A 21,108-nucleotide genomic window follows, 5' to 3' on the forward strand; every position below is an offset into this window, starting at 1 on the left:
ACTCCTGCCTAACAGAGGTCAAATATAATGAGAGTGTTGCTCGCTGCACGATTTGCAACAGAAACTTTTCTATTGCCCATGGAGGGTTAAAGTGTAAAAGACACGTTGAGGTGAGTTTAACAGGTGTCACTCGTTCATTAGCATAGCTAACGTTATTTAAACTAGCTGGCGAGCTGCTAAGGAGCTACTCTATTGATGTCCTACGTGATGAGCCCAAACTCCCTTTAGACTAACTTAAAGTTGTGAAAACCACTCCTTGATAATATAAGTACATATTTCAGTGTCACATTTTCTGCAAGTACCCGACTTGGTTTATAGATGAGACAAAATCACTAAACAAAGTATTACATACACCCTCGGAGGTCGAGCGGAGGGAGGGGGTGCTACCTCCCTGAAATCAGTTCTTGCAGGTTGGGATGTCTGTCAAGGCCATCTTCAAAGGGCGATGGCTTAAGAAAGTGGCATCCATCATTAAGGATTCAGGACAGGTCCTCCCACCAGGCAGGGGGCACAGACTCACACTCAGTGTTTCAGGAACAGCTTCATTAAGGATCCAGGACAGGTCCTCCCACCAGGGAGGGGGCACAGACTCACACTCAGTGTTTCAGGAACAGCTTCATTAAGGATCCAGGACAGGTCCTCCCACCAGGGAGGGGGCACAGGCTCACACTCAGTGTTTCAGGAACAGCTTCATTAAGGATCCAGGACAGGTCCTCCCACCAGGGAGGGGGCACAGACTCACACTCAGTGTTTCAGGAACAGCTTCATTAAGGATCCAGGACAGGTCCTCCCACCAGGGAGGGGGCACAGACTCACACTCAGTGTGTCAGGAACAGCTTCATTAAGGATCCAGGACAGGTCCTCCCACCAGGGAGGGGGCACAGACTCACACTCAGTGTGTCAGGAACAGCTTCATTAAGGATCCAGGACAGGTCCTCCCACCAGGGAGGGGGCACAGACTCACACTCAGTGTGTCAGGAACAGCTTCTTCCCCTCCCCCCTCTGATTTCTGAATGGACATTGATCACGAGCTGACTATTCCTCTTTCGCACTAGTTGTCACGGTAAGAGATATTTTCATGCACCGCTGCCGCACAAAAGAAAACGACGACCGACCGCCGCCAGGACAACAAACCTCACCCCGCTGGACCGAACGGCCGGGTGTGACGTCACAGCGACGGAAGCCGGCGAGGTTTCGCCGCGACTATGGCGGCGCACTTGAAGAAGCGGGTGTACGAGGAGTTCACTAAAGTGGTGCAGGTGGGTGCGCCGCCGCCGCCGCCGTTACTCCGGTCCTCCCCTCAACCTACGCATGGACGCCGGGCCTGAGGCCTGACCCCGAGTTCCCGGGGCTCAGAGCAAACCGCAACCCCAAGCCCGCGTCCCCCGGCTCGCAGTGTGATCCCGGGCCCAGTCTTGCCCAAACCCGGGGCATTCTGACTCTGTGTCAGAGTGGAACGACAGGCTGCGGTTCAGGACCCTGGATCCTAAGCTTCAGGCTCTGGATAAGCGGCCTAAGGGCTTTCCCCACCCCCTGCGGGGCTGGTGAAACAGTAATCTCATTGATTCTATTGTGTTTCTTGTATTGCTGTGAATGCCCGCAAGAAAAAGAATCTCAGGGTTGTGTATGGTGACATGTTTGCACTTAATATGTTGTAAATGAACTTTGAACAGGGAGGGTCTAGGTATTGTTACAGTGTTCATTGGTATTAGTTTGTTATGGTCACATGGGGAAAGCTTGTCTTGCACACTGTTTACCATAGGACACTACAGCACAGAAAACAGGCCATTCGGCCCTTCTAGTCTGTGCTGAAACATTATTCTGCTAGTCCCAGACTTTCGGTATCTGCCCCAGTAACGCCATCATCTATTGGGTTAATGGTTGGGAGAAGGAACAGCTGACTTTTTAGTGTGCTTGTAAGTAGTTTGTGCGTTGAAAGTGGAATTGGTTTATTATTGTCACTTATCCGAGATACACAGTAAAGCTCGTCTTTCATGCAGATCGGATCTTTGCACGTTGCATTGAGGTAGAACATGGTTAAGCAAAAACAATAGACAATAGGTGCAGAAGTAGACCAAATGCTTATAAAGTGTAAAAGTCACCAAAAAAGTGCAGTGCAGATAAATGGTAAAGTGCAATATAGGTTGAAAGGCCAAGACTCCATCTTATCGTACAAGACGTCTCACAACAGTGGGGTAGAGGCTGTCCTTGAGCCTAGTGATGTGAGCTTTCAGGATTTCGTATCTTCTGACCGATGAGAGAGGGTTGAAGCAAAAACGTCTGGGGTGGATTGTGTTGTCTGTTTTACTGAGGCAGGGAGAAGTGTAGACGGAGTCCTTGGAGGGGAAGCCGATCTCTGTGACGTGTACACAACTCTGCAGTTTCTTGCGATCGCGGGCAGAGCAGTTGCCGTACCAAGCCAATAAACGTCCGGACTGTTGCAGCTCTACAGGACATTGGTGAAGCTGCGTTTGGAATATCATGTTCAGTTTTAATCACTTTGCTGTGGGAAAGATGACATTAGGCTGGAAACAATGCAGAGGAGATAAATAAGAACGTTGCCAGGGTTTGATGGTTCGCAGGGTGGAGATACATCTCTACCAAAGGAGGTGTAAAGTGCTCCTTCCCTCCGCTAGCCTGCAGGTCACCCTTGGGCAAGGTGTAGCACCTGCTTAGCCCCCCCCCCGATCAGGGTCACATGAAGCCACGGGTGCAGGTGGTGGACGGTCGTATGAGCAGCCAATGCAGATTACAAGTCCTGATTACGCGACCACTGACACCAGGCAGACAATCTGGAGAGTATTGATAATGGTTGGGGTCGCCTATTTTGTAAAGACACTGCCCAGAAGAAGGCAAGCCACTGCTGTAGAAAAGCTTGCCAAGAACAATCGTGGTCATGGAAAGACCACAATCGCCCACGTCAGACAATACAGCACCTAATATTCACAATGGTGCCAGGACTCAAGGGACTGAGTTATTGAGAGAGGTTAGACAAGATGGAACTTTTTCCTTGGAGCATACAAAAATGAGGAATGTCCTTATTATAAAAATCAGGAGGAGCATAGACCAGGTGAATACTCTCAGACTTTTCCCAGGGTTGTGGAAATCAAGAACTAGGGTGGATAGGTTTAGGTGAGAGAGGAGACTAGAGGGGCATCCTTTTCGTCCAAAGGCTGCTCTGTGTATGGAACGAGCTGCCAGAGAAAGCGGTTGAAATGTTTATAGTTTTTCCTTGAAGATAGTACCGGGTGGCAAGGTTGCCGAGCAGTTAGTGCCAGCAGCCCGTTTCAATTCCGCTGATGTTCTTCAGGAGTTTGTATGTTCTGTCTGTTTCCTCATTGAAGCAATCCTCACTGCTGCTTCGGTAATAGTTTTGTTTGACCAGTCAGGGTTGTTAGCGGTGAGCTGAACCCCCGATCCTGGGACACCAGTGGACCACTCTTTGAATGGCCTCTACCCTTTGACCTTTTTGGCATGGGTGACTCTACCAAGGACCAAAGCGTAAAGCCCAGACTCCAGCCAACATAGCTCTCTGGGTGTTTGAGGCACGCTGGCCTCCAAACCACAACAAGGTCATGGTCCCTTTGGAGGATATGGTGACATACATGTACTTTAATAATAAATTTACCTTGAACTTTAATTGTAACCTTTTTATTGTCATACAGGCTCATTTTTCACTATTAATAACCTTGGTTAATATTATGAGAGATCTAGAGAAACTGCCTTGATGTGTGGCTTAGCTGTTGGCAGGAGAAAGGGCAAAGGTGGGTTACTGGTGCCTTAAAACCAGTTGCTTTGGGCAGACGGGGCTGGCCATCCCTGGCTGGAGGTTCATCTAGGAGAAGGAAAACGCTGATCTCAAATGCCTGCTTTCTCACGGCTATACCCACTCATGGGGAAGGCTCCGGGGGTAAACCCAGAGGGAAAAATCTGGAGTTGGAGTCCTAAGGCAGTCCTATGTTGAGTTCAACACTGACTGCATCTCCTGTGATGACCCAGGTGCTAAACTGTTTCAGTCTCTGCCGTTTCTTTGGATTTATCAGCCACATGGAAGGGGAGATATGGGAAACAGCTTGCTCTCTGTATTGTACTGCCCTGATGAGTGTATCATGTAGACAGCTGTGGTCAGTCATGACCTCACCTCAATTGTACATTTGCCACAAAAGAACAAATTTCACTGTATATGTTAGTGATAAGAAACTGGCTTTGATTCTGCTGTGTGGGCAACAGCTTGCTCTCCATATCGTACTGCCTTCATAGACAGCTAGGATGCCATACTGTGTGCGACCTCAACCAATGCCAGAGAGACTGAATAGGGTATAACTTTTTCTTAGCAGAGAGCTTGATAATCAGTCGGTCTTAATTAAAGGTATTTGGTAGATGTAAAGCAAAGAATTTATTTATTTGCCGATGGTTGGGATGGGGTCCGAATGCTCAAAAGAGAGGCTGAAGTCCTCATCTGGCTGAGGGCGTGCTGTTCCGTGATGCACGTACCACTGGGCTGAGCTTTGAAAAGTAGTTGTCCCACTTCTCAAGAAAGGAGGGAGAGAGAAAACAGGGAATTATAGACCAGTTAGCCTGACGTCAGTGGTGGGAAAGATGCTGGAGTCAATTATAAAAGAGGAAATTACGACACATTTGGATAGCAGTAGAAGGATCAGTCCGAGTCAGCATGGATTTATGAAAGTAAAATCGTGCTTGACTAATCTTCTGGAGTTTTTTGAGCATGTAACTATGAAAATGGACAAGGGAGAGCCAGTGAATGTAGTGTACCTGGACTTCTAGAAAGCTTTTGATAAAGTCCCACATAGGAGATTAGTGGGCAAAATTAGGGCACATGGTATTGGGGGCAGAGTACTGACATGGATTGAAAATTGGCTGGCTGGCAGGAAACAAAGAGTAACAATTAACGGGTCCCTTTCGGAATGGCAGGCTGTGACCAGTGGGGTACCGCAAGGTTCGGTGCTGGGACCGCAGCTGTTTACAATATACATTAATGATTTAGATGAAGGGATTAAAAGTAACATTAGCAAATTTGCCGATGTCCCAAAGCTGGGTGGCAGTGTGAAATGTCAGGAGGATGTTATGAGAATGCAGGGTGACTTGGACAGGTTGGGTGAGTGGGCAAATGTATAGCAGATGCAGTTTAATGTGGATAAATGTGAGGTTATCCACTTTGGTGGCAAGAACAGGAAGGCAGATTACTATCTAAATGGAGTCAAGTTAGGAAAAGGGGAAGTGCAATGAGATCTAGGTGTTCTTGTACATCAGTCAATGAAAGCAAGCATGCAGGTACAGCAGGCAGTGAAGAAAGCTAATTGCATGCTGGCTTTTATAACAAGAGGAATTGAGTATAGGAGTAAAGAGGTCCTTCTGCAGCTGTACAAGGCCCTGATGAGAGCCCCACCTGGAGTATTGTGTGCAGTTTTGGTCTCCAAATTTGAGGAAGGACATTCTTGCTATTGAGGGAGTGCAGCGTAGGTTCACAAGGTTAATTCCCGGAATGGCGGGACTGTCATATGTTGAAAGATTGGAGTGACTGGGCTTGTATACACTGGAATTTAGAAGGATGAGAGGGGATCTGATTGAAACATATAAGATTATTAAGGGATTGGACACGCTGGAGGCAGGAAGCATGTTCCCGCTGATGGGTGAGTCCAGAACTAGAGGCCACAGTTTAAGAATAAGGGGTAGCCCATTTAGAACAGAGATGCGGAAAAACTCTTTCACCCAGAGAGCGGTGGATATGTGGAATGCTCTGCCCCAGAAGGCAGTGGAGGCCAAGTCTCTGGATGCATTCAAGAAAGAGTTAGATAGAGCTCTTATAGATAGCGGGGTCAAGGGATATGGGGAGAGGGCAGGAACGGGGTACTGACTGTGTATGATCAGCCATGATCACAGTGAATGGTGGTGCTGGCCAGAAGGGCCGAATGGCCTACTCCTGCATCTACTGTCTATTGTCTATCGTAGACTAGTTAGAAGCAATCTGATGGGCCAAATGGCCTAGTCCTAGTTTTAAGGGGGATCTCACGGAAATCTACTGAATATTAAATAGCCTAGGTAGAGTGGGCATGGAGAGGATGTTTCCTATGGTGGGAGAGACAAGGACCAGAGGGGACAGCTTCAGAATAGAGGGACAGAGATAAGGAGGAATTTTTCCTGCTGGTGAATTGTGGAATTCATTCACACAGTCACAGCGAAAGACAGGAGAATGGGGTTGAGAGGAATTTAAAAAATCAGCCATGATGAGATGGCGGAACACTTAGTGGGCTGAATGGCCTATTTCTGCTTCTACGGTATTGTGCAAAAGTCCTGGGTACATAATCAGCCAGGGTGCATAAGACTTTTGCACTGTACTATAATTTGTCAACGTGGAGCGGAGAGTGAGTTTGTAAATCTGGTGGAAGCAAAGGATAAACACAAGGAAATCTGCAGATGCTGGAAATTCAAACAGCACACACAAAATGCCGGTGGAATGCTGCAGGCCAGGCAGCATCTATAGGGAGAAGCGCTGTCGACGTTTCGGGCTGAGACCCTTCGTCCTTGCCGTGGAAGGGTTGTAGGGCAGGTGGCAGAGAAGGAATGCCAGGGATGGGGGGGGAGGGTGCTGGGGGTGGTGGCACCGGTGCAGATATACCCAGCTCTGAGACATCAGGCAAGGTTATTTGATTCCAAACAATCAGTTTATTGATCATTACAGAATGTCTCCCTGGTGCTTTCTGCTCCCTCCCCTCTCCCTTTCCCTTTTCCCAACCATGATTCCCTTCTCCCTGCCACCTTCTGCACACTCAGTCCACAAGAGAGACCCAGATCAGAATCAGATTTATCGTGAAATACCGTAATTTTTTGCGGCAGCAGTGCAGTATATAAAATTACTACAATTTGTGCAAGAGACTAAGGCTGCCCAGCTATATATGCTGTAGATATGCCTAGGAATTTTGCACAGTGTCTTGTAGCTTTTCTCTTTGCAGCAAAGGAGGATGAGAGACAGACAGACATACTTTATTGATCCCGAGGGAAATTGGGTTTCGTTACAGTCGCACCAACCAAGAATAGTGAAGAAATATAGCAATATAAAACCATAAATAATTAAATAATAATAAGTTAATCATGCCAAGTGGAAATAAGTCCAGGACCAGCCTATTGGCTCAGGGTGTCTGACACTCCGAGGAAGGCGTTGTAAAGTTTGATGGCCACAGGCAGGAATGACTTCCTATGACGCTCAGTGTTGCATCTCGGTGGAATGAGTCTCTGGCTGAATGTACTCCTGTGCCTAACCAGTACATTATGGAGTGGATGGGAGTCATTGTCCAAGATGGCATGCAACTTAGACAAGGTGACTTGTACAGGGCGGTCAGAGGCATAGAATGAATGGATAGCCGAGACTTTTTCCAGGCCAGATACGGTTAATACCAGGGATATAATTTTATGGCAATTGGAGGAAAGTACAGAGGAAATGTCAGAGGTAAGTTCTTTACACAGAGGCAGATACATTCAGGACATTTAAGAAGCACTTAGGTAGGCACATGGATGATAGAAAAATGGAGCGTTATATAGGAGGAATGGATTTGTTTGATCTTGGAGTAGGTTAGAAGGTCGGCACAACTTCCTGGCCCGAAGGGACTACTCTTCTGTAATGTGTGTTCTTCAATTCTCATCTGTGTGCTCAGACCTTTCTATAACTTCGCAATCTTTTGAATCTTAGATTCAAACCAATTTCTCATTACTGACATACATTGCAAAGTTTGTTGTTTTGTGGCAAATATGCAGTTGAGGTGAAGTCTTCCGTTTGTCAGGGTCAACCATGGTTGTTGCGTTCCAGCAAATGATATGCTGGCCTGGGCTGTACAATATGGAGAGCAAGCTGTCGCCCATGCAAGAGGCTTCCCCTTTCCATGATGCCGATGAACTGGAAGGAACAGCAGCAACCAATACGGTTCGGCACCAGCAGCATCGCAGGAGTTGCGATCAGTGTTGAACTCAGTGTAGGACTGCCTTAGGAACTCCAGCTCTGGACTTTTCCTTGGGGTGTAAACCCATGAGTGGGGACGGCCGCAAGTGAGTGGAGGTTTGCGATCAGTTTTTCTTCTAGATGAGCTGCCAGTCACTGCCATTGAACCCCATCTACCTGAAGCAACTGGTTTTAAGGCACCAGTAACCCACCTTTGTGCTTTCTCCTGTCAGTAAAAACTGTTCCGCTGGGTGTAATAGCTAAGTCACACACGAAGGGCAGGAGCTGGACTTGATTGGGCGCACATACTGGGGGTATTTAATAGATAGTGGGAACTTATCTCCACTACCTTCCCCTGGCTATAACCATAAACAGTGAAATACATAATTATTATAAGTTACAAAAGATCAATAGTGGAATAAAGGAATAGCGAGGTAATGGTCATGTGTTCAAAGACTGTTCAGAGATCTGATGACAGAGGGAAGCAGTTCATTGAGTGTGTGTCTTCAAGCCACTGTGCCTTCCCCCCTGATGGGAGTAATGAGAAGAGGGCATGTCCTAAACAGTGGGGGGGGGGGGGGTTTAATGACAGTGCTTTCTTTTTGGAGCACCACCTTGATGACGGTGTTGTGGCTGTGATTGAAGTCACTGGCAGACCCTGAAGCTGGTGAATACAGAAGTCTTTATTCACCAGCCAAGCAGGCATCATACTGGAGACACACTTGGAAGAAGAGACTTGCCTGACCCAATATTGCATGACATCTTTATTTGCTAAAGATCAAAGGTATTAGCAGGACAATTCTATAGTTACAATGTGTCTGTAGTGCTTCCTTTGAATTACATATAATTTTCAAGCACTTCCATCTTCACGCTTACACTCCAGACATCCAAAATGAATGTTAATCCTCACTCACTCTGGGCTGCATTCATGCAAATACAGGCATCTGCAGTCAAATGGAATGTTTCTTTGTCTGAAATCAACCCCAGAGTGGAACTCCAAGAACACTATTGTTCTGAATTGCATTTCAAGTTCAATCTACAATCCATATTCAGATCTGAAGACTGATTGCTTTTACATTTAATAATTGCTATGTTCCATAACTCCAGAATACACCTTGTCGTATGGATGGTCACCTTGTCATGGTGAAGAGGCTTGTGAGGTCCTGAGAGTGATGTGCTCTGGAGCTCAGCTCCTGGTAGGGTCACCCATGTTGCTGTGGTCAAGGGGAGGTTCCAGACGAAGAGTGATCCCACCAGGACCTCAGTGGTGGAGCTGGCAGGAGATGGTGGCACATCACAATGGCCGTGAGGGCAGAGGAGGGCCACAACAGTGAAGGATCCATTTGTTTTGAACTCCATGCCACTGGCCTCTGATCCTGATCTGTCACGGACCATGTAGTGACTGCCCGTGAATCTCTGCATCAGACAAAGTCACGCGCAGGCATTGTTCATTAAGGAAATGCCTTTGATGGAGCTGGGGGGAGTCTACAACCCTTTGCATTCCTGTCATTGGAGCCTCCATAGCAGACAGTGATGCAGCCAGTCAGAATGCTTTCCACGGTACATCTGTAGAAATTTGGAAGCATTTTTGGTGACATACTGAATTCCCTTAAATATAGATAATATCTATAGGAAGCATCCTGTTTGGGTACATCATAGCTTGGTACGGCAACCGCACTGCCCAATACCATAAGAAATTACTGCACCCCCCCCCCCGCCCCCATTAGGCAGAAGATAGAAAAGCCTGAAAGCACATACCAGCAGGCTCTTTCCCACTGTTAACAGACTCTTGAACAGGCCTTGGGTATGATAAGTTAGACATCAACGGGACCGTAGCTGAGAGGGTGAGTAGTTTCAAGTTGCTCGTTATGCACATCACTGAGGATCTTTCCTGGACTGTACATTCCGGCTATCTGGTGAAAAAGAAGCACAACAGCGCCTCTTTCACCTCAGACAGCTGAAGAAGTTCAGCATGAGTTCACAAGTTCTCAGGACTGCCTACAGGGGCACTATCAGAAGTATCCTGACCGGCTGTTTCACCGCCTGGTGCGGGAACTGTACTTCCCTCAATCGCAGGACACTGCAGAGAGTGGTGCGGACAGCCCAGCGCATCTGTGGATGGGAACTTTCCTCTATTCAGGACATTTACAGCAGGTGGTGTGTAAAAAGGGCCCGGAGGATCATCAGGGACTCCGGTCACTCCAACCACAAACTGTTTCGGCTGCTTCTGTCTGGCCAACAGCACCACAGCATTAAGGCCAGGACCGGCAGATTCTGGGACGGCTTCTATCACCGGGCCATCAGACTGATCAATACGCACTGATCTAATTGTGTATCTGACTGTACATACATGATACAAAGCAATTATGTATACAGTCTTAGTGTTTGGGCAATATCCACATTTCCCTTCTTTATTGCTTGTACATTGCAACAGAGTTGGATGTAAGAAATAAAAATAAATACAAGTTCATTTGCATCACATGTACAGCTGGTGAGAAGCTGAGAATGAACAGTCCTCAGTCAAATCACACTCTGACGTGACGGAGCTGGGTCCTCGACAGACTGCTAGACTTGACTGACAGCCCCCAGCTGAGCTCCAGCACTGCAATTGGCTTCATATCCACCATCTGTTTTAAACGGCCACCCGTTCCAACAGGGGTGGGGGAGGGGGGGACAATTTTATATAATATTTTTCATAACTTTGTGCATGGAACATCTACTTTCAATTTTCAAATCGCTGTAGATCTTTGCCTGTTTCATAATCAGTATACCATTAAATATGTCAGCATATTTTCACTACAATGCTGACAAATCCACTCTTTCAGTGCATGTGGAGATCTTTGTTTTTTCAACATTGGGGTGAGGTTGTTTTCCTGACACCACTGTGTCAGGGCATTGACTTCTCCTCTGTAGGCTGTCTCATTGTTGTTGGAAATAAGGCCCTATCAATGTCATGTCGTCTACAAATTTGATCAGCTGATTGGAGCAGTGCATGACAACACAGTTGTGGGTGTATTGGGATGAGAGGAGGGAGCTCAGGACACAGCCCTGGGGGTCCAGTGTTGAGGATTTCATGTTTAGACATGGGTCCCAGCCCCAAGGTTTCTCCTTTCATAAATGCAAATATTCCAAACCCTGAACTGCTTCTGACCCTGAGGGTTTTGGATAGGGAGTGCTCAGCCTGTTCTAACTGCTGCACCACTGCCACCTATTGGATGTTGTGTGAAAGCACTGTTGTGGATTTTTTTCAGTCTATGAACGATGATGACTGACTGGATTGATCTGTGGAAGTTGCAGTAAAGCAAGAGTTAACATAATGTCCAGGCAAGGATAGATTGTAAATAGAGTGCAAACAGCCCAGGGAGAAAGGTGATTAAAGAGCGTAGCTTCCTCTTACAGAGCAAATTCCTGCTTATATATCACATAGACTGCTTGGATAAAGGCATCTACAGTCGTCCCTGACCAACGGACGGCCTAAATGTACGTTTCAGTTCTTTACTTGCAAGGTCAACTGCCATTCATAATAGAGGGGTTAGAAGTCAATAGAAACTGCAAGATGACAACTGATGAAACTTTAAAGTTTAAGTATAGTAATCGTTCAAGCTCAAAGTAAATTAATTATCAGAGTACACATGTATTACCATATACAACCCTGATAGAATCAATGATAGACTGTACCAACTGGTGTATCGCCAGGGTGCAAAGGACAACAAACTCTGCAAATATAAAAAGGAAATAAATAATAATAAATAAGCAATAAATATCAAGAACATGAGATGAGTCCTTGAAAGTGACTTCATAGGTTGTGCGAACATTTCAGTGATGGGGCAAGTGAAGCTATCCCCTTTGGTTCAGGGTCTGATGGTCGAGGGGTAGTAACTGTTCCTGAACCTGATGCTTGAGTTGTGAAGCTCCTGTACCACCTTCTGGATAGTAGCAGTGAGGAGAGAGCTTAACCTGAGTCCCTGATGGTGGGTGCTGCTTTCTTGCGACAGCGCTTAACGGTGGGGAGAGCATTACCCGTGGTGGACTGGGCCACATCCACTACTTTTTGTAGGATTTTCATTTCAAGGCATTGGTGTTTGCATACCAGGCTGGGATGCAAACTGTCAATATACTCTCCACTACACTACTCTCTACTATAGAAGTTTGTCAAAGTCTTAGATGTCATGTTAAATCTTTTCAAACTCCTAAGGAGGTAGAGGTGCTGCTGTGCTTTCTTCATAATTGCACTTAAGTGCTGGGCCTAGGACAGGTCCTGTGGAATAATAACACCATGTGTTCTGCTTGGAGATCCTAGGCCTGAAAACTAACATGAACTGGTCAAGCCTTTAAAGAAAAAGAGCAGAGAAGAAATGGATTGAAACATTACAAACCTAATCCCCAAATGGTCTAAACTAAGCCTAATAACTAATAACTTAAAAAAACCAACTCCCCAAACAATCTGAACTAAATAACTAGGCCTGAAAATACTGATTGGATCTATAAAATTTGAGCATTGAGAATAGGACGGCATGTTCCCTGTTAATTAAACCAGACTGGGGACTCCATACATCCAGATACAAAACTACACAAAGCAGGGAAGGTATATCCTCTTTGAACTCACGTAGAGTCCCGTCCCTCTCCCCCCCCACCCCCCATGCAGACCCACTAAAGTGGCACCGCAACCCATTCCACAGGTAGCTGAACAGCAGTGTGGTGCCCCAGAACAACTGCTCCCCAAGCGGGCCAGGCAAAAACCTTCTCTTCCAGGCCCCTCACTCCCCGCCAGGCTTTATGTGCGTGTGTTCTGAGTCCAGTTATGGGTGACGACAGGTCACAGTGTTGGCTCAAAATTGAGACAATAGGTTCCAGTCACACTCCAGAGATCTGAGCACATAACCTAAGGCTGCAATATGATTCAGCCAAGGAGCAAGGCTACAGTCCTGGAGAAAACATTTTGGTGAGACTCTGAACGTAGACTCTGAGAGATTTTTCAGACATAGGAACAGAAGTAGGCCATTTGCCCTATCCAGTCTGTTCCACCTTTCAATCATGACTAATTTATTATTCCTCTCAGCCCCATTCTCCCGTCATTCCCTTGTAACATTTGATATGCGTAATAATCAAGAACTTATCAACCTCTGCCTTAAATACACCCAGTGACCTGACCTCCACAACTGTCTGTGGCAATGAATTTCACAGATTGACCACCCTCTGGCTAAAGAAATTCCTCCTCATCTTTCTTCTAAAAGGACGCCCCTCTCTTCTGAGGCTGTGCATTCTGGTCATAGATTCCCCACTATGGGAAACATCCTCTCCACATCCATTTTATCTAAGGCATTTCAATATTTGATAGAGTTCAATGTGATTCTCTCCCCCCCCACCACTTCATTCTGCTAGACCAGAGAGTACAGTCCCAGTGCCATCAAACTCTCCTCATACGTTAACCCTTTCATTCCTGGGGTCATTCTCATGTACCTCTTGTGGACCCTCTCCAATTCCAGCACAGCCTTTCAATTGCGAGGTTGTAAGCAAATCCATGGCAACGGAATTGACTTTGGAATTGAATTGAATTGAGTTTATTTCTTACATCCTTCAAATACATGAGGAGTAAAAATCTTTATGTTACGTCTCCACCTCAATGTGCAGTGTGCGATCATAGTAATTTATAATAAATAGAACAGTCAGTGTAACATAGAATACACTGAAATCAGCATGAGTTCATCAGTCTGATGTCCTGGTGGAAGAGGCTGTCCTGGAGCCTGTTGGTCCTGGCTTTTATGCTGTGGTACCGTTTCCAGATGGTAGCAGCTGGAACAGTTTGTGTTTGGGGTGACTGGGGTCCCCAATGATTCTTCGGGCCGTTTTTACACACCTGTCCTTGTAAACGTCCTGAATAGTGGGAAGTTCACACTACAGATGCACTGAGCTGTCTGCACCACTCTGCAGTTTCCTGTGATTGAGGGATGTACAGTTCCCACACCAGGCAGTGATGCAGCCAGTCAGGAAGCTCTCAATTGTGCCCCTGTAGAAAGTTCTTAGGATTTGGGGGCCCAAACCAAACTTTCTCAACCGTCTGAGGTGAAAGAGGCGCTGTTGTGCCTTTTTCACCACATAGCTGGTGTGTACAGACCACGTGAGGTCCTCAGTGATGTGGATGCTGAGGAACTTAAAGCTGTTCACCATCTCAACCCCAGACCCATTGATGTCAATAAGGGTTAGCCCGTCTCCATTCCTCCTGTAGTCCACAACCAGCTCCTTTGTTTTAGTGACATTGAGGGAGAGGTTGTTCTCTTGACACCACCCACTGGGTCAGAGAGATGACTGACAGTCATCTGAGGGAAAAGATACTCTCCACTCCAAATGTTTTTATTAGTGTTCCATGTTAAGCCTTATTGAATTTTGCCCCAGTGCATTAACTTAATGGCTGTTTGCAAATTGACAGGTCCACACAGATCTATCAGAATCAGGTGTATTATCACTGACATACAGTACTGTGCGAAATCTTAGGCACATATGGATAGCCAGGGTGCCGAAGAATTTTGCATAGTAGTGTATTTGTCAATGGGAGCCCAAAAGATGTCAGAAATAGTGAGGGTGCAGCATCTCTGGGAGAGTGTGGGTTGGTTGCTAGGGGTGGGTATGTTGTGGTGCAGACGTACTCAGCCTGCAACTGCAGCCAAGGCAAACTGATTTTAAACAATTGGTTTATTGATCATTACAGAGTTTCTCTGGCGCTTCCTGCTCCCTCCCTTCTCCTTTCCCCAACCATGATTCTGTGGGGTGGCACGGTAGTGTAGTGATTAGCATATTGCTATACAGTACAGGTGACCCGGGCTCAATTTCCACTGCTGTCTGTAAGGAGTTTGTACATTCTCGTCATGGCTGTGAGGGTTTCTTCCGAGTGCTCCGGTTTCCCCCCACAGCTCAAACGTGTACCAGTCGGTAGTTTAGTTGGTCATTGTAAATTGTAATTAGGCTAGAGTTAAATCGGGGAATAGTGGACAGTGTGACTGGAATTCTGTGCTGTATCTCAGTAAATAAATAAATACCTCTCTCCCTGCCCCCTTCCCACTCTCACTCAGTCCAGGACAGGTTATCTGAAATGAAAACACTGAGAAATTTAAAGCTTCTGACTCCCGACGATTCCTCCATGGTCTTGCTGACATTGAGTAAGTGGTTTGTCATTGTGACACCACTTCGCCAGATTTTCAATCACTAGCAAATCTATTGTAAACAAATGTGGAGTATTTACCATTGGAGTGAATAGTGCACAAGGAAAACGGTCTGCCTCGCCATTTATTTGCGCTCTGCAGTAGACTCAGTTGCATTTTTTCCCTTCCCACATCTGGGATCTTTTTTCCAAATTTGCTAATTATTGTCACATTTACCAAGGTACATTTGAAAGACTTCTGTTTGTGTTCCATCTAGACAGATTATCGGTCAACGTTCCAGCCTCTCTCTGTACGTTCTCCCCATGACCATGCGAGTTTCCTCCGGGTGCTTTAGTTTCCTTCTGCATTCCACAGACGTACAGGCTAACGTTAGTTGTGGGCGTGCTGCGTTGGCACCAGGAGCACAGTGACGCTTACAGCTGCCCCCAACACGATCCTTACTGATTTGATTTGATGCAAACGATGCATTTCACTGCATGCTTTGATGTATGTGTGACAAAGAAAACTGATCTTTATCTATAAATCAAGCTAATATAAAAGGAAAAGCAGTAAGAATGCAGAACATGGCGTTGCAAGTACAGAGAAAGTGAAAACACAAAATACTCTGCAGATGCTGGGATCAAAGCAATACACACAACACACTGGAGGAACTCAGACTATGTCCACATTACACCGGATAAATCCGTAACTGAAGCTTATTCGTAAGGCCAGTGATGTTGTGGGGATGGAACTGGACTCTCTGACAGTGGTGTCTGAAAAGAGGATGCTGTCCAAGTTGCATGCCATCTTGGACAATGACTCCCATCCACTCCATAATGTACTGGTTAGGCACAGGAGTACATTCAGCCAGAGACTCATTCCACCGAGATGTAACACTGAGCATCATAGGAAGTCATTCCTGCCTGTGGCCATCAAACTTTACAACTCCTCCCTCAGAGTGTCAGACACCCTGAGCCAATAGGCTGGTCCTGGACTTATTTCCACTTGGCATAATTAACTTATTATTATTTAATTATTTATGGTTTTATATTGCTATATTTCTTGACTATTCTTGGTTGGTGCGGCTGTAATGAAACCCAGTTTCCCTCGGGATCAATAAACTATATCTGTCTGTCTCTGTTCTCTTCGTTTTTACCCTTTATCCACACTAAAACAGCATTTTCGTTCCCCGGAACCGGAGCTTTTCAGAAACGCTTTCCAGGGTGTGTAATTTTGAAAACGCCGGATTGGCCGGACCAGTGTGGACGGGGTAACCGGAGAAATTTGAAAATGCTGTCAGACGGCAGTGCGCTATTTCATTGTTTTCTTGAACTCAACCTAACGATTTCAGAACAGACAGCAATGAAACTGACACCAGAAGAGTTAGAAATGTACTCACCAAATACTTTGACCCATAACTTACTGAATAAATAAGTATACTCACATTGCCCTGTTTTCTGTCCTTGCTCGTATGAAGCTGGTTTACCTATTTATGTAAGTACTTCTCTGACAATAGATGTGTAACAGCCTAATGTAGCATTGTATGGAAATACAAGATAACACTGATGCAGACATCTTTTATACATTTAACAAGGTGCTTTATTAATGCAACAGAGTTAGTCAGTTTTTCAATGTTCGTCGTCAGCTGGGTCAATCTGTCCGTGAACTCCCTGTCAGTTGCTGCTGTACGCTCCATTATGTGTGTTTTTTTGCTTTTAAATTCTTCTACGCGAAAGCCAACAGCTGTCCGTCGTTTTAAGTTTTTCTAGTCTGTAACTACACAAACGCGCACTTTTACGGTGAGATTTGACACCAAACATGTCACTTGTTTTCGGTAGATGTGCCTTGCACATGCGCAGTAGGAAGAGATTCGCTGAAATCTCCATTTCAATGCGGATAGAGATATTTTAAAAAATGCATAGTGTGGACGCCTATCGTTTTTACGCAAAACTGGCTTTTTCAAAATTATCCGGTCTAGTGTGGACGTAGTCTCAGCAGGTCGGGCAGCATCCATGGAAACAAGCAGTCAACGTTTCGGGCCGAGACCCTTCGTCAGGACTGAAGAGGGAGGGGGCAGGGGCCCTATAAAGAAGGTGGGGGGAGGGTGGGAGGTGCCAGGTGAACTACGGTAGCGGTCTGGGTCAGGATGTGGTCGAAGAGTTGGAGAGAGGCAGAGATCACAGAGGGGGAGCAGTGAGGGGGTTTCTCACTGAACTCCCGTTGAAGGGGGGATGCTCGACCTGCTGAGTTCCTCCAGCGTGTTGTGCATGTTGCTTTGACCCCAGCATCTGCAGCGTATTTTGTGTTTACGATTCGCTACTCCGCTGCAAAGTCTCTTTGAGGTATGCCTACCCTGAAGAAGTTTAAATCTTCCCTTGGATGGGAGTTCAGTGAGACCCTCTCTCACTGCTCCCCCTCTGTGATCTCCGCCTCTTCAACCACATCCTGACCCAGACCCGCTACTGTAGTTCACCTGGCACCTCCCACCCTCCCCCCACCTTCTTCATAGGGCCCCCGCCCCCTATCTCTTCAGTCCTGATGAAGGGTCTCGGCCCGAAACGTTGACTGCTCGTTTCCATGGATGCTGCCCGACCAGCGTGTTGTGCGTGTTGCAGAGAAAGTGCAGGTAGACAATAGGGTATAAGGACCGTGATCGAGGTTTCATGCACTATTGTACAAGATCTCCATTTAAGAGGCTTGAATGAGCCTCCCATCCCTCTACATCTCACCTCATCTTCACTATTTCCTATTCCTCCCTTCTATAGGATCACAAGACATAGGAGCAGAATTAGGCCATTCTGCCCATAACCCTTGATGCTTTTACTATCAACCTCAGCTTTAACTATATCGAATGACTTGAGCTCCACAGCCGCCCACGGCAATCAAATCCTCAGATTCACCACCCTCTGGCTAAAGATGTACAGCCAAGTTCCTTTTAAACTATGTCTCAGCAGTTCACAGCCATTCCGTCACAGAGCATTTTGCACTGAGGGGTCTCGGCCTGAAGCATCGACTCTTTATTCCTCTCCATGGATGCTGCCTGGCCTGCTGAGTTCCTCCAGCATTTTGTGTGTGTTACTCTGGACTTCCAGCATCTGCAGAATCTCTTGTGTTTATTCCACAGTCTGAATAAGGCATTTCCCAGTGTGTTCAGTTGCGTCTATTTTATATCTTTAAACTTAATTAGGGACACAGCATGCCAACGAGCCCATACCGACCGATTATACCCATGTGATCAATTAACCTACTAACCTGTACATCTTTTGATTAGTCAGGGCATCAAAGGTTATGGGGAGAAGACAGGAGAATGGGGTTGAGAGGAATAATAAATCAGCCATGATTGATTAGCACAGCAGGCTCAGTGGGCTGAAAAGCCTAATTCTGCTCCTATGTCTTATGGTCTTTGGGATGTGGGAGGAATCTGGAACATCTACATGGACACGGGGAGAGCAGTGAGAATTGAATGGTGCTGTAATTGTGTTACGCTACTGTGAGGACCTGTTTATTGCTTATATCCCAACATCTCTGTGTACTGGTTTATATACACTGCCCAACCAAAAAATAGCCTTTCTGTTGATAAATGTTAAAGATAATTAGCCAGAGAACAGAGGGAGAACTTTTATTTTCATCCAATACTTTATGATTCAGTATGTTGCCTGAAGCCAATTCGGTATGAAGTTTCAGAATAGAAATGGATAAATAATAAATGGTGATGTTCAGAGTTCAAAGAAAATTTATTATCAAAAATGCGTACAAAAGTCTTCGGCATACATATAGTTAGAATGCCTAAGACATTTGCACAGTACTGTAGTAATTTAATATATTGCACTGTAGTGCTGATACAAAAAAAACAAATTTCATTTCATATGTGAGTGATGATAAACCTGATTCTGATGTGGGTCTCTGTTGTGTACTGAGAGTGGGAAGGGGGCAGGGAGAGGGGAATCATGTTTGGGGAAGAGTGAAGTGAGACAGTGGGCGTGGGGAGCACCGCAGAGACATTCTGTAATGGTCAATAAGCCAATTGTTTGAAATCAAATGACCGAGCCTGGTATCTCATGGCTGAGTGAGTCTGCACCTGCGCGAATCCCCGCCCTTGGCACTCCTCTGCTGCCTTTCCGCAGCGCTCCACCTTCGCCATTTCCTGTATCCCTTACTCCTGCCAGATTTACAAATACTGATAAATACTGTACTGTGCAAAAGTCTTAGGCACCCCAGCTGTATTTATGTGCATTAGACTTTTGCACGCTACTATATATGTCATCATATGCTATCCTGAGATTCATTGGGACTTAGTAAGTACAAAAAAAACACAATAGTAAATGCAAAAGAGAAACTGCAAATACAAGAAGAGAGAGGGAGAAATAAATAAATAAGCAATAAGTATTGAAAACATGAGATGAAGAGTCCTTAAAGATGAGTCCATAGGTCGTAGGAACAGTTCAGTGTTGAGCTGAGTAAAGTTATCACCCTCGTTCAAGAGCTTGATGACTGAGGGGTAATAACTGTTCCTGAAGCTAGTGGTGTAGGTCCTGAAGCTCCTGTACCTCCTTCCCGATGGCAGCAGCGAGCAAGGATCATGACCTAGGTGGTGCGGGTCCTTGATGATGCTGTCCTGTGACAGCGCTCCATGTTGCAGATGCTGGGGACCTGCCCTGGGCCCAACATATTGATGCAATCTCAACAAAGTTAGACTGAGCCCATGGTCCTGAAAAATGTTGTCTTGTTTTTACAATGTACTGTACCAGCAGTTATAGTCGAAATGACAATAAAAACTGACTTGACTTGAGTTGACTGAAGGTTAAACTTAATTAGGAGTTTGAGGAGATTTGGTATGTCACCAAAGACTAGCAAATTTCTACAGATCTACTGTGGAGAACTTTCTAACTGGTTGCACACCGTCTGGAATTTAGAGACCTCGCCTGGGATCGGAAAAAGCTTTAGAGGGTTATAAACTCAGCCAGCTCTGTCATGGGCACTAGCCTCTCCAGTGTCGAGGACCTCTTCAAAAGGCGATGCGTCAAGAAGGCGGCATCCATTATGAAGGACCTTCAGCACCCAGGGCATTCCCTCTTTCCCTCTTCTCATTATTACTATCGGGGAAGGTTACAGGAGCCTGAAGACAGTCAGTGATGTCGGAACAACAGCTATCACTCTGCCACAGATTTTTGAACAGTCCATGAACCCAGGATGGCTTCCACAATATTTTGCTCTCTGTTGCGCTAATTTATTTATTTATATATTTCTTATTGAAACCACGCCACCTGGCAATCCCTCGAATTAACTAATCACAGGACAATTCACACTGACCAATTAACCTACTAACCGGTATGTCTGTGGGAGGAAACTGGAGCACCCAGAGGAAACCCACGTGGTCACGAGAAGAACATTACAAACTTTCTTGCAGAGGACACCCGAATTGATGTTTGACCTCCGACATCCTGAACTGTAATAGTGTTGCGCTAACCGCTGTGCTATTGTGGCGCTCAACATATAGTAATTTTTATATGTATTGTTCTGTACTGCTGCCGCAAAAGAACAATTTTATAGTGATATAAATTTTCTTTGAACTTTGAAATTTAAAAACATTTATCAGTGATAATAAACCTGATTCTGATTCTCATGTTTTTCTGTCTCTGAAATTAGCAACAGCCCCATGAAGAGGTTCCAGCCAAGAAGCTCCGACTGGCGAAGCCCAGTAAATCTGCAGCCCTCCACATTGACCTGTGCAAATCCACGAGCCCCACTGAAGCGTTGCAGTACCTTCTACAGTTTGCAAAGAAGCCCGTGGAGGCTGAGAGCGTGGAGGGAGTGGTGCGGATCCTCCTTGACCACTACTATAAGGTACAGCCCTCGCCATAGTCAGTGGTTTCTAACCAACACTCACACCTTCTGGTCATGGTGACACTGAGTTGCAATGTCTGCCAAGGCCGTGGCTCCAACTTGGCTACGTTTAGGTTTGTAGGGATGATTTTCAAGTTCTGGGACAGTCTTTTATTCCCATTCCTGTGATGTGCAGGT

The 21,108-nt window shown here is 45.9% G+C and overlaps 1 protein-coding gene across 2 annotated transcripts in view; it reads left to right on the plus strand.

Annotated features, from left to right (window-relative positions):
- Positions 1-466: 466 nt before the first annotated feature.
- Positions 467-21,108, plus strand: part of ints4 (integrator complex subunit 4) — a 100,348-nt gene continuing 79,706 nt past the window's right edge. Inside the window, exons 1-2 of one of the 2 annotated variants that reach the window (XM_059963640.1) lie at positions 467-1,259; positions 20,734-20,931. In XM_059963640.1, the coding sequence (XP_059819623.1) occupies positions 1,206-1,259; positions 20,734-20,931 (252 nt within the window). In that variant the 5' untranslated portion in view covers positions 467-1,205. The remainder of the gene's footprint in view (positions 1,260-20,733; positions 20,932-21,108) is intronic. The other variant, XM_059963639.1, reaches the window with a different exon arrangement.

This window comes from Hypanus sabinus, chromosome 3, assembly GCF_030144855.1.
Source record: "Hypanus sabinus isolate sHypSab1 chromosome 3, sHypSab1.hap1, whole genome shotgun sequence".
NCBI classification, from domain to species: domain Eukaryota; kingdom Metazoa; phylum Chordata; class Chondrichthyes; order Myliobatiformes; family Dasyatidae; genus Hypanus; species Hypanus sabinus.